Source organism: Stenella coeruleoalba (assembly GCF_951394435.1).
Source record: "Stenella coeruleoalba genome assembly, chromosome: 12".
Classification (NCBI taxonomy): domain Eukaryota; kingdom Metazoa; phylum Chordata; class Mammalia; order Artiodactyla; family Delphinidae; genus Stenella; species Stenella coeruleoalba.
This window is the reverse complement of record NC_137158.1, coordinates 88,567,546-88,584,033: the sequence shown is the minus strand read 5'-3', so window position 1 is coordinate 88,584,033 and position 16,488 is coordinate 88,567,546. Positions and strand designations below refer to the sequence as shown.

General features: G+C 45.7%; 1 protein-coding gene across 9 annotated transcripts in view; it reads right to left on the bottom strand.

Moving 5' to 3' along the window:
- AFDN (afadin, adherens junction formation factor) overlaps positions 1 to 16,488 on the bottom strand; it is a 138,235-nt gene that overhangs the window by 59,303 nt on the left and 62,444 nt on the right. For all 9 annotated transcript variants that reach the window (XM_079939691.1, XM_079939694.1, XM_079939696.1 and 6 more), the window contains exons 8-10: positions 15,415 to 15,582; positions 8,489 to 8,583; positions 6,982 to 7,244 (exon numbers count right to left, since the gene is read on the bottom strand). In XM_079939691.1, coding sequence (XP_079795817.1) covers positions 6,982 to 7,244; positions 8,489 to 8,583; positions 15,415 to 15,582 — 526 coding nt within the window. The remainder of the gene's footprint in view (positions 1 to 6,981; positions 7,245 to 8,488; positions 8,584 to 15,414; positions 15,583 to 16,488) is intronic.

The following is a 16,488-nucleotide window of genomic DNA, read 5'->3' as shown; positions in this document are numbered from 1 at the left end:
AGGTAGGTTTATTCCTAGATTATTTTATTCTTTTTGTTGCAATGGTAAATGGGACTGTTTTCTTGATTTCACTTTCAGATTTTTCATCATTAGTGTATAGGAATGCAAGAGATTTCTGTGCATTAATTTTGTATCCTGCAACTTTACCAAATTCATTGATTAGCTCTAGTAGTTTCCTGGTAGCATCTTTAGGATTCTCTATGTATAGTATCATGTCACCTGCAAACAGTGACAGCTTTACTTCTTCTTTTCCGATTTGGAATCCTTTTATTTCCTTTTCTTCTCTGATTGCTGTGGCTAAAACTTCCAAAACTATATTGAATAAGAGTGGTGAGAGTGGGCAACCTTGTCTTGTTCCTGATCTTAGTGGAAATGCTTTCAGTGTTTCACCATTGAGGATGATGTTGGCTGTGGGTTTGTCATATATGACCTTTATTATGTTGAGGAAAGTTCCCTCTATGCCTACTTTCTGCAGAGTTTTTATCATAAATGGGTGTTGAATTTTGTCAAAAGCTTTCTCTGCATCTATTGAGATGATCATATGGTTTTTCTCCTTCAATTTGTTAATATGGTTTATCACATTGATTGATTTGCGTATATTTAAGAATCCTTGCATTCCTGGAATAAACCCCACTTGATCATGGTGTAAGATCCTTTTAATGTGCTGTTGGATTCTGTTTGCTAGTATTTTGTTGAGGATTTTTGCATCTATGTTCATCAGTGATATCGGCCTGTAGTTTTCTTTCTTTGTGACATCCTTGTCTGGTTTTGGTATCAAGGTGATGGTGGCCTCGTAGAATGAATTTGGGAGTGTTCCTCCCTCTGCTATATTTTGGAAGAGTTTGAGAAGGATAGGTGTTAGCTCTTCTCTAAATGTTTGATAGAATTCGCCTGTGAAGCCATCTGGTCCTGGGCTTTTGTTTGTTGGAAGATTTTTAATCACAGTCACAATTTCAGTGCTTGTGATTGGTCTGTTCATATTTTTTCTTTCTTCCTGGTTCAGTCTTGGCAGGTTTTGCATTTCTAAGTATTTGTCCATTTCTTCCAGGTTGTCCATTTTATTGGCATAGAGTTGCTTGTAGTAATCTCTCATGATCTTTTGTATTTCTGTAGTGTCAGTTGTTACTTCTCCTTTTTCATTTCTAATTCTATTGACTTGAGTCTTCTCCCTTTTTTGAGATCAGTTTTTTGAAAACTAATAACAAAAAATTGAAAGGAAGCATAAAGGAAAACAGAGAAAGCTGTTCCGTCAGTGAGTCTCTCTAGGTGGCAAATGGCATGTGTGGGCTCAGGGAAGGCCGGGGTGTGTGAACACAGCACCGACACCTGAGGCGCCAGGAGCCCACGTGTGGGCTCAGGGAAGGCTGGGGTGGGGTGGGGGGGTGGAGTGGGCATGAAGACAAGGCACAGGCCCAGCTGACTCCTGCCTGAAAGCCAAGCTGATGGTTTTTTAAAAGCTCACGGATACCACCATTAGGCTACAAATAAAGAAATGGAGAAATTTTTGATAATGTCAATAATTAGATCCAGAGTAATTCTAAACAGTTTTTAAGAATATCTCAAAAATACCAAAACTGTTAAACTTATCATTATGAAAAATTAGTTGAGAATATAAACGAAATCTCATTTCAAAGAGTCAATAATCTGAGGCAAGCTACAGCTCTTTGGCAGAAATGAAGGGTGAATGCAATCCATTTATTCCAGTTCACGAGAGAGGCCCAACCGAAGGGGAGAAAGAGCCCTAAAACATCTGTTGAGAGGCTCATACACCATGATCAAGTGTGATTTATTCCAGGGATGCACACAGATGGTTCAACAGCCACAAATCCACCAACGTGGCACACCACGGTCATCTCCACATATGCAGAACAAGATCTGACAAAATTCAACAGCCATTTGTGATAAAAACTCTCCACAAAGAGGGCACAAAAGAAACATCCCTCATCATCACAAAGGCCACGTATGCCAAACCTAAGTCAACATCACACTCAACAGCGAAGAACTGAAAGCATTTCCTCTAAGATCAGGAACAAGACAAGGACGCCTACTCTCACCAATTTTATTCAACAAAGCCAGAGCAATTAGGCAAGAAAAAGAAATAAGAACCATCTAAATCAGAAAATAAGGGAAACTGTCACTATTTGCAGATGACAAGATGCTATATACAGAAAATCCTAAAGACTCCACTAAAAAATGTGTTAGAATAACACATTAACACACATAACACATTAACACATCTAACACATTATGTGTTAGAATAAGCCAATTTGTTATTCAAAACCAATAACAAAAATATGTTGTGTTTCTATACACAATAAAATATCAGAGACATTAAGAAAATAATCCCATTTACAGCCGCATCAAAAAGAATAAAACACCTAAAAATAAATTTAACCAAGGAGGTGAAAGACCAGTACACTGAAAACTCCAAGACACTGATAAAAGAAACTGAAGAAGATACAAATAAATGGAAGATATTTGTTATTTTGTGCTCATGGACTGGAAGAATGGATATTGTTAAAATGTCCATACCACCCAAGGCAATCTATACATTCATTGGAATCCCTATCAAAATTCCAATGGCATTTTTCACAAAAATAGAACAATTCTAAAATTTCTATGGAACCACAAAAGATCCCAAGTAGTGAAAGCAACCTTGAGACAGAACAAAGAAAAAGAACAAGTCACTCCCTGATTTCAAACTATATTATTGTACAAAGCTGTAGTAATCAGAACAGAATGGTATCAGCCTAAAAACAGACACACAGATCAATGGAACAGGATAGAGAGCCCAGAAATAAACCCACACATATATGGTCAATTAATCTATGACAAAGGAGCCAAGAATATACAATGACAGAGAACATACAGGACACTCTCTTCAATAAAAAGTGTTGGGAACACTGGACAGCCACGTGCAAAAGAATGAGAATGGATCACCATCTTACACCAAACACAAAGATTAGCTCAAAATGGATCAAAGGCTTGAGTAAGATCTGAAACCATAAACTCCCAGGAGAAAATATAGGCAGTAAGCTCCTTGACACTAGTCTTGGTGATGAGTTTTTGCATCTGACAAAAAAGGCAACAAAAGCAAAATAAACAAGTGGGACTGCAGCAAACTAAAAGCTTCTGCACAGCAAAGGAAACCACCGACAAAATGAAGAAGCAATGTGTGCAAGGGGAGAAAATATTTGCAAACCATATATCTGATAACGGGTTAATATCCAAAATATATAAAGACTTCATACAACTCAGTAACAACATCGCCTCCCAAAAAAAAAACAATTAACAAGCGGGCAGAGGATCTGAATAAACATTTTCTAAAGACATACAGATCACCAACAAGTACATGACAAGATGCTCGACGTCACTAATCACCAGGGAAATGCAAATCAAAACCGCAAGGAGGCATCACCTCACACCTACCAGAATGGCCATCATCAAAAGGACAAGAGGTATGTGTTGGTGAGGGTGTGGAGAAAAGGGAACACTCGTGCACTGTTGGTGGGAATGGAGATCGGTGCAGCCACTATGGAGACCGGCAATGGAGGTTCCTCAACAATTAACACAAGAGCTACCGTATGACCCAGCAATCCCACTTCCGGGGGTATATCCGAAGACAATGAGAACACTGACTTGATATGATATCCTCACCTCACGTTCACTGCAGCCTCACTCACAACAGCCAAGATATGGGAGCAGCCTAAGTGTCCACTGATGGAAGAATGGATAAGGATGATATAGTGGGAGTGTGTGTGTGGGCGCGCGCGTGCGTGCACGCCTGTGTCTGTGTACACACGCTCACAGGAATATTATTCAACCATAAAAATGAAGGAAATCTTGCCATTTGTGACAACATGAATGGAATGTGAAGAAACTGTGCTCACTGGAATGTCAGAGAAAGACAATTACCATATGATCTCACTTACATGTGGAACTTAGAACAACAAGACAGCCATAAAAGGAATGAAATTTTGCCATTTGCAGCAACATGGATGGACTTGGAGGGCATTACGCTAAGTCAAGTCAGACAGAGAAAGACAAATCCTACAGATACCACCCGAAAAATACAACAGACTAGTGAATACAAGAAAAAAGAAGCAGACTCACAGACACAGAGAACAAACTAGTGGTTACGACGGGGGTGGGGAGAAGGGCAGTACAGGGGCTGTGGGATGGGAGGCGTAAACCGCCGGGTGTACCACGGGCTCAAGAATATGTTGTACGACGTGGGGAGCAGAGCCAATATTTTGTAATAACTGTAAATGGGAAGTGACCTTTGAAAACTGTATATAAAAAAACAGTAACAACAAAAAAACCAAACTCACAGATACAAACATTGGTGGACACCAGAGGCAGGGGTGTCCGGATGGTGGGGGGAAGGCCAAAATGGGTCAAAAGGTACAGGCTTCCAGTTTTAAAATAATTAAGTCCTGGGGAGGTAATGCACAGCACAGTGACTACATTTCCTGAGACTGTGCTGCATAACTGAAAGCTGCTAAGAGGAGATCTAAAGTTCTCATCACAGGAAAAAACTGCATAACTACGTGTGGCGATGGACGTAACTAGACTTACTGTGATCATTTCACAATACATACAAATACTGAATCACTATGTCACACGCCTGAACTAATACGCCAATTATAGCTCATTTAAGAAATATACATACATGTGTGAAAAAAAGGAATACCTGAGTTATCTACCTAGAAGTCTGCATAATGGTTTAACATGAGAACAGTATTAATTTTTATAAAAAAGGAAAGTCCGTTCTACTTTATGGATGTACGTGTAAGTACTGGTATATTCAACCACTAAGCAGTTTTGACTAGTTTTGCAGGAAAAAGATGTAATAAAAATGAAATGTCACAGCAGCCCTACCCCTCAGTGAGATGTTCTCCATGTCCTTACACGAACTCTGCTTTCAGCCAGAGACAAGACAAGAATCAACAACCGCAGGCCTCCAGAGCAGGAACCATTAAGGCAAAAAGCAGTAGGAGACGGATGTTCTCACCCAGGAAAACATCGCCCACAAAACTGAAGCGCCGACTGCAAGAGTGGGACAGAGACAGTTTGTAGAACTGTGTTTATGACAGTAACACTACCAACTAACACCATCAAAATAAATATGATACAAAACCTAGAAGTAAAGCCCAGTTGCAAATAAGAGGCAGTAATCGTAGGCACTGCTGATAGACGATACACACCACACCAGAAGAACTGCTCACACGGTAAGTTCTCTGGAGAAACTTACGAGGAATAAGCGTGAGGCTATTAAGCAGGCGGGCTTTACCCTGTCCAGTTGTCTGGTTCTGAAAGGAAGAAATGGGGCGAAGGAAAGCTGCTAATTAACATGGAAACCCTTTCAGCAAGACCATCTGCTGAAGAGAAGAGCCAGTGGGCAGGTCACGACAAGAGACAGGAAATGGGGAGACGGCTGATAAACAAATACAACCTGAAAAAAGGAATTTAAACAACCTGGTCCTGCCAGACACAGTAGGGAAGGACGGGTTTATCGCGCGCCCAGTTTAAAGATGGAGACAGGGACCTTCCTGTGAAGAACAGACCCACGCCGGTTCTTTCGGGGACGAAGGGCTCGGTCACTTGCTGAACCCTGGCACTGGAAGGCGAGACGCTGGGACGTCAGATCCCCACACCCGCACGGCAGTCCCTACATCCACCCTGCTGACGCGAACATGCGCGAACCACAGAGCGTCCACCCGGGAGTGGTGTTACGTCTTATCTGCACCAACCGCGACCGCCCTTCACCCTTCTCCACCGCCAGGATTCAATGTGGACAGAGTGAGAAGAGAGGCCAAGACGTCCTCAACTGCCTGGCAGCAGCCGTCAGGGTAGAACTCCTAGTGCCGACAGTGAGCTAGCGAAGGGCCAGCACGAGGGAACGGGAACGATCCCCACGTGGCCCCAGGTGGAAGCTCTGCGCGGTTTCACGCAGGAAACCACGGCACAGGAACGAGGAGCGCCACCCCTGGGATGCTACGTCTGTGCTCTCAGCAGGGCCGGGGAGAAGCTACTGCCCCTGTCTTCCCAAGATCCACACCCTAGCAACCTGTAAGACGGGTAATAGTCACCGGGCAGTATATTCATGAACAAAATGTTATCAAAAAGGAAGTCCTATTCCCTTCCCCTCAGAGAAGTTTTCCCAGACGGTAAGGAGTTTCCTTTTCCAGCACCAGGCCCACGTTGCAAGTCCTCAGACAGGCACTAGGTGGAGCCAAATACCTTGAATTCCTTAACAAAGAACAACGTGCTTCACTACTAGTAACAGAGAAGGCACACCTCAACAAAAGCACCTCGGTGATGTAAGGCTCATAACACACAACACCATAATCCAAATAAAGTGTTGTTTTAAAGTATCAGCTAGGGCTTCCCTGGTGGCGCAGTGGTTAAGAATCCACCTGCCGATGCAGGGGACACGAGTTCGAGCCCTGCCCTGGTCCGGGAAGATCCCACATGCCGCGGAGCAGCTAAGCCCACGTGCCACAACTCTTGAGCCTGCGCTCTAGAGCCCGCGAGCCACAACTACGGAGCCCGCGCGCCATAACTACTGAAGCCCGCACACCTGGCGCCCATGCTCCTTAACAAGAGAAGCTACCGCAGTGAGAAGACCGCGCACCGCAACGAAGAGTAGCCCCCGCTCGCGGCAACTAGAGAAAAGCCCGCGCGCAGCAACGAAGACCCAACGCAGCCAAAAATAAATAAATAAATTTATTTTAAAAAAAGTATCAGGTAAAAAACAAAATTTAAAAGTAAAAACCAGCCACAACTTCCAATTTCAAGATGAAGTCAAGACCTTCTTTCTTCTTCTTCTTCTCTGAAACCAACCCAAATCAACAAGAACCTGAACCACAAACCACAGACTTTGAAAACACAATAAAACACATAACCTGTGGCGAATTCATTTCATTTTCAGCACGATCACAACATTCTGGAATTCTTAAAGTGACGGATGCTCCTTACCCAGGCCTCTGTCTGGGACCCTTCGCCATCAGGCCTCCATCCATGGATCTCTTGGGCAGAGCGTGGTCCTGGCTGGGGTCCACGAACTTAAACACATGGGACACCCCAAACTGCACCTTCATCCCGCTGTGCAGCATCGTCGTCTCCGAGATGCGCTGCCCGTCCACGTAGGTCTCGGCATCCATGCTCCTCGGCGTGACCGTGACCACTCCATCCATGTTTGTGAGGTCACAGTGATGGGGCTCGATTCCTGAACCAAACAACTGAAAGGAAGGAAAATCAAAGGAACGTCCATCACCAACTACAGAGGATTTAAAGACTGAATTTTAAGACTGTAAGTCCCTCTTTTATGATAAATATAATCTAATAAACTCTGGATTTTTGGTGCTTTCAGGGAATTTCCCCTTAATTTATTAATTAAATAAACACTGTCAAAATAACTGAATATTTTCACCATCCAGCAGCTTGATTTAAGGGGTACCACAACTCTGCATTAAAAAGCATATGGGGGCTTCCCTGGTGGCTCGGTGGTTAAGAATCCGCCTGCCAGTGCAGGGGTCACGGGTTCGAGCCCTGGTCCAGGAAGATCCCACATGCCGTGGAGCAACTAAGCCCGAGAGCCACAACTACTGAGCCTGCGTTCTAGAGCCCACGAGTCACAACTACTGAGCCCATGTGCCACAACTACTGAGCCCGCGTGCCACAACTACTGAAGCCCATGCACCTAGAGCCCGTGCTCCGCAACAAGAGAAGCTACTGCACTGAGAAGCCTGCGCACCACAACAAGGGTAGCCCCTGCTCACCGCAACTAGAGAAAAGCCCGCGCGCAGCAAAGAAGACCCAACGCAGCCAAAAATAAATAAACAAATTTATTAAAAAATAAAACATGGTCATCTTGAATATTAGACAATTAATGGGTAAATCTACACAGATCATCAGGGCTACAAATCCCTGTTCACCTGTTTTACTGCTGTGCTGAGGACGGGGTTAGAACTGAAAATGACATTAGTAATCGGGCCCCTCATGCCACAACTGAGAAGTGAGAATACAGAGAAGGGACATCTGCCCACGCCCAAGCCCCAGGAAGCGAGCAGCCCTGCCCTTCCCAACGCACAGGCACGCTAAGCTCTCCTCTAATCCAGCCTGAGCACTGTGGTTCAGCTAACATTTTAACTATACTTCACTGAACGCCTCCTACTGCGTGTGTGACCCAGTGACAGGCACTTCCACGTACGTTATCCCCCTTAATCTTGTAATCTTGAAACAACCTATAAAACCATCACCATCTTTTGGAGAAAAGCAACAGCCCTGGAGGTCTGGGGGGGAGTGGGACAGACACTCACACTCTGCTCTGTTCACAATGAAGCAGAGAGAAGTGACCCAGAGCAAGCAAGCTGCTTCCATTACATACAAAGGCTTTCCCTCCCTTCCACTCACCCGCGGCGCGGCAGGCCCACACGCTGCCCTGTGACCCACCGAAGCGGCAAAGCGGCAGCCGGACACGCACCTGGATGGAGCCGTCGTCGAACTTCTCTGTCCCAACCTCAGTGACACTCAGCTGAAGGCGGTAGAGCTTTGGCTTGTCTCTGGAGTCGGAACCATCTGCGACGAGAGAAGGACAGGGCTTCACTAGCCAAGTCGAATGTGCTCATCATGTTATTTGAAACAAACAAGCAAACAACAGGTTACCTTTGAAGCAACACTACTGTTCTCAATTCTCAGGATTTCTGTTCAAAGAACTCCCCAAATTTATATCATGCAACTTAAGTAACTGAATACACAAAATTCAAAGTAAGACATACGCACATCAGCTTCTGTTTAAAATATAATTCAAGGTACTAACACCGTCATTCATACCGACGTTTTCTTATCACAGAAAAAAATGTTTCCCCACCACACGGTCCTAGACTTGTGTCTGACTCTGAAGAAGACAGGGAGACGCTCCTTCCAGACCAGACCTCCTCACAGACCGCCAGGCACAGCGGAGCTACCGATGGAAGGAGTATGACCTCCCAGCTCACCCCGGACCTTCGGGACCAGACCGACCCCAGAGATGAGGCCCCAGCGCGTGTCCCCACGTGATTCTGACGGCCACCCCTGGCAGGAAGCTCCAGTAAGAACTGCCGTGAAAAGTGCTCACCTCCACGGAGTGGAGCTGGGGTGAAGGACAAAAGGAGAGCCTGGGTTTTACTTCTGTGTCATTTCATACTTCCGGGAACTGCTGAGATGTTTCCCTTGCCCGCCATCACTTTGTCTGACGGGCTGGCTTTGGGGGACCACAAGAGCCGTGGCCCCTGCCCACTGACCCCCGGATGGGCTCCTCCTCTCCTCGCCTGCCAACCCAACCCACCTAACACAGAGGGTCATTCTGATCTCAGCGCTATCGCACCGGGGGACACGGGCCTCGGCACTCACGCGCCAGGACACGGTCCCAGGGCCGTGACGGCAGCAGCCTCGCTGTGCCCATGCTGTGCAGGCCCCGCTGCCCCAGAGCCTCAGCGACTTCAGAATCGCTCACCGAGCTGCAGTTAAGATCTCTAGTCCCCAGGATCAGGAGTGTAAACACTGCAGTGTACACAGAGTGCAGACTGCTAAAATCTTAGTGCAGTGTGGTCTCAACTCTCACAGACCGAAGACGCCAGGAACATGGGTGTGCAAGCTGTTAGAACGGTTGCTCATTTGAGAGTGCACAAGATCACACACTAACCACAGGTCTGCAGCGATCTCTGGGACCTGGGTGAAGGTAAGACGAGACTGAAGCAGCATTCGAGAGACACACGTCTCACAGGCACTGAACGCCGGGCCCCGGGTCTGCGTCGCTCCACAGCTCATCCTCATCAGATCTGCTGGCAGCTGAAGCCTCGTTTAAACAACTTTATTTCAACTCCAAGCACTGATCCAAAACGGGGCCTCCGAGTCACGCGGGGCTTTCCCTGGACAGGACTCAGTTCCCTTCTAGACCTGCGGAGCCCAAATCCCTGAGGGATGCTTACCACTCTGCTGGCTGTAAACACCACAGGCAGCCTAAGGACGGTCCTTGTCAAGAAGCACCCTCTCCGGCACCCACCGCACCGTGAGCCACTTCGTCTCAAGCCCACTGGCCATGTCCGGTGAGGGTCTCTGCTTCCTCACCTCTCCCACCCGAGCTCCCAGGCGGCTCGGTCTTTAGAACAATCTCTCCACACCTGGTGCTCAGTGCAGCGTGCGCTCAATCAAGCGTTAACGCATTAACAGTGAAGAGTTATTAACTAAAAATGCGGAGAACAGAATAATGCGACACGGTCTCGCACAGAATTATACGAATGAATTATAAAGAAAGCAAAAGAAGCAAAGAAGTGATCAAGAACAACTGTTTCAATCACAATGTTTAAAAACCAGAAGAACATGAAAAATATGTCTGTTTAGGGGTGAAAGAAAAATCCACATTCGCTTTCTTCTGAATTTTGAATGCTTCTGAAGGGCACCTTGTGAGCTAACAAATGGGTATTATATACTTTTCTGCATCAACATTTACATCCACAAATTTAGAAATATAAAAAGAAAGGGAGAGATACAAACGTTCTCAGTCTCTCCTTTCTCTGTGACAGAAATCTATCGACAGACGGATCAGAAATAAACCTTCCCAATCCCTTCTTTCTTTCTGCTTCACAGTAATAATAGAAAACAAAGATACCTTTACAGGTATATCCTGAATAACCTAAACAGTGGCCACTCACGTGGCAGATAAAACAGAGTTCTGGGACCTCGGGCAGAACCCAGAAACGGAGGCGAGTAACGTTCACAATGTAACTGACAGCTTCTTGGAGATCCAAGGCCCCTCCTCAGTAAGAGCACAGTCACCTCACAGGCAGTAACAAACGTGTAAAACTGTGGCTTAAAACAAAAACCTTAAAATTTTATCCCCTTCCACAACAGGGATTCTACAAATGCTCTATTTCTGGCTTAAATACCGGAGCACATCTCTCCTCACTTGAGAGCTACAATGGATCCGCAGTGCCTCTGAAGGCGGAGATAAATCTTCCGAAGTAACCCTACCACACAGACGAGTGCTTCTTCCAGAGGCTTTAAATGCTTTTTAGAAATATTTCATACTTTTGCCTTAAAGATACGTACCACGTTCATATGGTGCAAAATTCAAAAGGCACAAAAAGGACCCGGTGAACCGCACCCTTCCCCACCCGGCCCCTGCCTAGTCCTGCCCCACCCAGAAGCAAATCTTCAGAGTCTATTTTGTGCGTATATAATTACACCTCCCGATACTCATGTTCTTCCTTCTCCTGGCTTGCACAAGCGTTAGAATACCATTTGGGGTTACCAAACGGAATATGCAACAACCAGTCAAATGTCCAACGTTTGGGACGCACTTAAAATAGATGACTCTGAGCAAAGCCTGAGAACGTTTTTCAGGACACTTCTGGTGTCACTGCACAGCATGTCTACACATCCAGGCCTGCTTCTGCCTCTGGGCAGCTGGGTGGACGACGGCCTGGGGCGTCTCTTGGCCGCCCGCTTGCAAACAGAGGGCGGGGGACTCACGCGTTTAAGGAGTGCTGACCAGCGCTTCCGTGTCCCAGGCGCCGCGCGGACGCCAGAGGTCTGCGGTGAGAAAGTAAGCTCATGTCCTGGCCCCCAGAGAGCTTCCGTTCGCTTACGTTTTAGCGAACCAGTACAACAGGGAAGAAACTGTTTTCGGTACATACCAGGTAAAAGAGGAAACGTATTCGTCTCTCTGTTTGCTCCATTCTTTTACAGTGTGAAAGTAACCAACACGTGAAAACATTAAGGAATCCTTTTCAGGAATAAAATAACAACAGAAACCTGTCTTAGACTCTACTTACGTATTATATCAAAATAGGTACTAAATATCCCTTGTTTCCATTTTTCTTTAAAAGAATAAAAAACTAAAACTCCAAGTTTGGTTAATATCCAATGAAAACCTGTATGATCAGTTTGGAGAAAATTCAACAAACTGATAAGATGCCGAAAGGCTGAGTCAACTTTATATACAAGAAAGTTTTGATTGTTACATCGACATGTAAAAAATGACACTTGAAATATAAAAACAGACAAAGGAAGTATTTCCATGTACTATTTAAGATGACAGATGCTAATGCACAAAATCTGAGAAACAAGTTCCAAGTAAGAAGGTCCAGCTGCGCCAACCAGAAATGATCTCAAGCAGGAGGGCAGGCCGAGGCCAAGGACACCCTAAACCTGCTCACGATGGCAGCGAGCGCCTCGCGAGAACGATACAGACACGAGCGGCACTAAGTGGGTGGCGGCCTCTTCCTTCTCAGCCTCCTGGCGTCACCGGACACGTGGCCCCGATCGGCGCTCCCTCCCCCACCCACCACCCCCATTTCTCCTTCTGTCTTCCTCCCCCACCCCCATCCGCACCTCCTCCCCCCCGTGTCTCCCCCTCTTCCTCCTGGGGGCGCACAGGGTCGAAGGACAGGAAAACAGCTCTCTCCCTCCTTTAGTCCAAATTCCCACTTAAAACTTAGCCTGAACAAAGACACCGGACATTTCTGCAAAATAAGCTGCTATTAAATGAAATGAATCCTGGATACGGAAGAGTTAACTAGATAGAGATAAAATGAAAGTACATGAAACTCTTAAGAAAAGTTATTTATATTAATTGAAAAGCCAACACATCCAGCATCTGGTCAGTTACCGCTGTTCTGCCCGCGAGGTTGTTAGTGCTCGAGATGAGACAGTAGCAGGAAGCGCGCCAGCCGTAGCAGGCAAAGCGACCCCTTCTCCCTGGGGCGCGCACACACGCGCGGGACCCGGGTGAAGGCAGCAGCGGCGGACGGAGGCCATGCAGACGCATGCAGGGGAGAGAAGGAGAGGGTGAGCTGCAGGGAGGCGACTGTCCAGGGGGAAAGGCACGTCCCGCCCCAGCCCTGGGCTGGAGGACACGGCAGCCATGCTCCGCGCGGCGTGGGCACATTGCTGAGGGGGACACTGAGTTGACAGGGAGTCCCCGAGCAGCAGGGGAGCAGCTGTCTGTCCGTGACAGGGAGACCCACCCCACCCCTTCCCTGCGGAGCACAGCCCAACCCAGAGCAAGGGACGAAAACGACTTCTACCCCCGTCCCTCCAAAAGACAGTGGAAGCACCCGCCCACATCTCAAAAGCCTCCAACGACACCTACAGGACCTCGGCCCAACCCCGAGGACACGTGCTTGGCTGACGACGTGTCCAGGGAAACAGTCGCTCGTAACAAGTCAGCATCCACGAACACAGGGAAACTAAGTCCATTTCACTCCGCGTGCTGACTGGGCTCGGTCAGCAGCGACACCTTAAGAAGACAGCGTGACCTGGTGAAGAGAACAGCTCTGGAGTGAGACAGACCCCGGCCGGCAACCGGGCCTTCCCGCATCCCCCCCACCGTCACCTGCTCACCTGCGAGTGCTGCGCGGAGCTGAACTTCAGGCACCTGCGGAGCGCTGCAGCTCTCCAGCAGGCAGCCCAGGCGCTCGGGCGCGTCAGACTCACGGGGGCCCCGGCTGCCCAGCTATTCGGACCACGAGTCTCTCTGGAAGCCACCTGAGTCACCTGTGTACCTACTGCACGGCCTAAAGCAGCAGCTCGGTAAACGCTGGCTAAAGTGGCAGAGGGCCGTGAAGGAAGCCATGTTTTAACAAGCATCTGATAGATGCTGTCGCCAGTACTGGGTAACCAGTAGGACACAGCTAGCGTTTATCTCGGATCCATCAGTTTCTTACACCGACAAAAAATTTCTCTCTGTTTTATTACCCGGGAGGCCGTAAGGATGAAGCAAGCAGTCAGAACGCCAATTCCCACTAGAATCTACGTTCCCACGGCCAGGCTTAATCCACTTTGCTGGTGTGCTCCTATCTCCAAGGTCCAGAACAGTGTCTGACACATAGTAAGCAGTCAGTAAGTACTTGTCAAAGAAGTAAATGGATGAATTCTCATCCTGTCTCTGCTGCCCACCAAGTCAACTTTCCACTATTCATTTGAAAATCATCCTACGTCAGGCGCTACTCATCAACTCTCTCTGGGTTAAGACTCCTGTTCTCAAAAATCCTGAATGGCAGACCCAATGCCCAAAGATGATCCTAGAAACTTCTAAGTTCAAAAACAGATGGCTGTCTTCCAGTCGCCGTTCACTGCCTCGGACCACTGAGCACCAAGCCCTCACCACTAATCATGTCTGCAAACCACTGTGAGAAAACCAAAGTTTCATGAACTTTTCAGCTGGAGAACTGAGAGGCAAGGCAACACTCACATCTTCCTCATAAACAGCTAATCAATTTAAAGAAACCTTCAAACATAATTAAGCATAAAAACCACTACCTGCAGCACACGGCCACGGACTACTAATTATGGAGTATCAGTCAAAACAACAGCATTTTCCCTGTACCGATATAACACAACCCAGTTGTGCCATGGAGACCCCTGGACCACAAGTGCCACATCGAATCATCAGTTATAATCCTGTAAACGAAAATACATACTCAGGAATCAAAGAGAAAAACATAATTGCCGCCCAAGGAAACACAGATTATCTACATAACCAGTCTGTTTTTAGCTCACTTTTTCTATAATTACTTACTGAGCTCTATTTAAAAAGCAGTTCTGGGTGGGAGGGACAATACTCTGTTCTTCACAGCATTTTACAATAAAGGTCACATACCATCATTTTAACCAAATAAATAAGAAATGATACAGTTCAGCGGAACAGTAAACAAACGTGTCACACATATATTAAATATGCGTACAAATACGTACACTGCATACGACGCGCGTGTATCAAGCATTTCCTTAAGAATGTCAATGTATGTCTCTACCTGATGCTAAGTCCTAACAACAGCTTTAGCTTAAGAGAGGAGAGCTCAACAAACGAAATAGTTAGAAGGCTAACGTGAACACAAACTTAGTCTATTATAATTTTAAAACTAAGCAAATGTCGCTCCTCTTACAGGTGGACTTCTTAGGTGTAATTAAATTTACAAATATTCTTTTGACACTGTTCATACATGAAGCAACAGTGTGATAAATACACACACACCTGCCTCCATGACGTCTGTCCTAAGAGGACTACATTTCAGCTTCTCATTTTTAGTAGTTAAGTATTTTACAGGGTTATTTTGGAAAAAAAAGTTAAAAGGGAGTAAATCATTTAAACTTCTTAAATTCTCTATATTCACTAAAATTTTGTTTTTCAGTATTTATTTCTGTGCAGGTGAAGTTTATTTTTAATGCATATACATATAGATATACATATCCTATAACCTTAATTAAGGGTTTTTGTTTTTTTAATGAATACCATCTTATGATGGTTACTTTTTTAAATAAATGATCTTAAAAAGGTTGTCAGTCAAAAGAAAGACCAATTAAAATAACATTCATTAAAAAGAACAACATGTAAAGCTGAGAATGTACACTGGTAACACCTCTCACCTGGGCTCAGCTCTACGAGGTAGGGCAGTTTCTCCGGTGGGAGTGCAGCGCCGTAGCCAGACCCATCAACTCGCTCCTTCCCGTGCAGCGGCTTCCCATCCATGTGCTTCTGGCTTTTCTTTGGGATGTAGTCTGGTGGCCTCCTCTTCAGCTGAAAGACTAAAATCCCTAGAACAGTAACACTGTAAATTAGCAACCAGACTCAAGTGAGTGTAGACGGCCAGCTGACTGGCAATCAACTGTTCAAAGATTTATCAAGAAAATGTAATTTAATAACATCTCCCAGGGAATAATTAAGCAAAAGCTTTACCCAATTTACACTTTCCCTCAACAGAGGAAATACTACTCTCTTGACATGTTCTTGAAAACTCTAGCAAGCAATTTCCAAAAATTATTTTAAATTAACCCCCTCCCAAGCATATCACATGCATGAAAGACAACACTCCAGTTTCAGAATAAATGAATGTTTCTATTGGTAAAGAACCCTATGATCAATAAATACACTCATACACACATGTAATAACACATGCACACACAAACACACATGCATTCTTAGTTAACCTGATCTTATTTAATTCAACTGAATTAACTCAGAATTCAAAGCAATCTGACTTTAATAAAGTTTAGCTTTATACTGTCGAGAAAAGGTACTAAGCAAGTGTATGTTTAAAACTCGCGGTCTACACGCAAATGTGACTGGCAGTCAGTTTTTATGTCTTTATTAACGCAAAGGCCCTCCACAGAGCGACAGGTAGCTTAAGATGTGTATCTGAAAGCAAGAAAACTCTATTTCATAAAAAACATACCTTTAAACCCTCACTGCTTTGACGTAATTAGGAGAAATCGTTTCGATAGTGAAAAGTCTGGATTCATTATATGAAATGACTAAATTACTAGACGGTATTTAGGGTTGAAGGCTATTTTCCCTATCACAACAAATCTGTCCAAACATCACCAGTCCATCTGGTCGGCAGGGAAAGGATCCCGCTGCTGACAGACACCCACCTCCCACGTCCTGACACGGGGCTGAAGTCCAGCTTCTTCAGGACACGGTACTCCTGCTGCCACAAAACG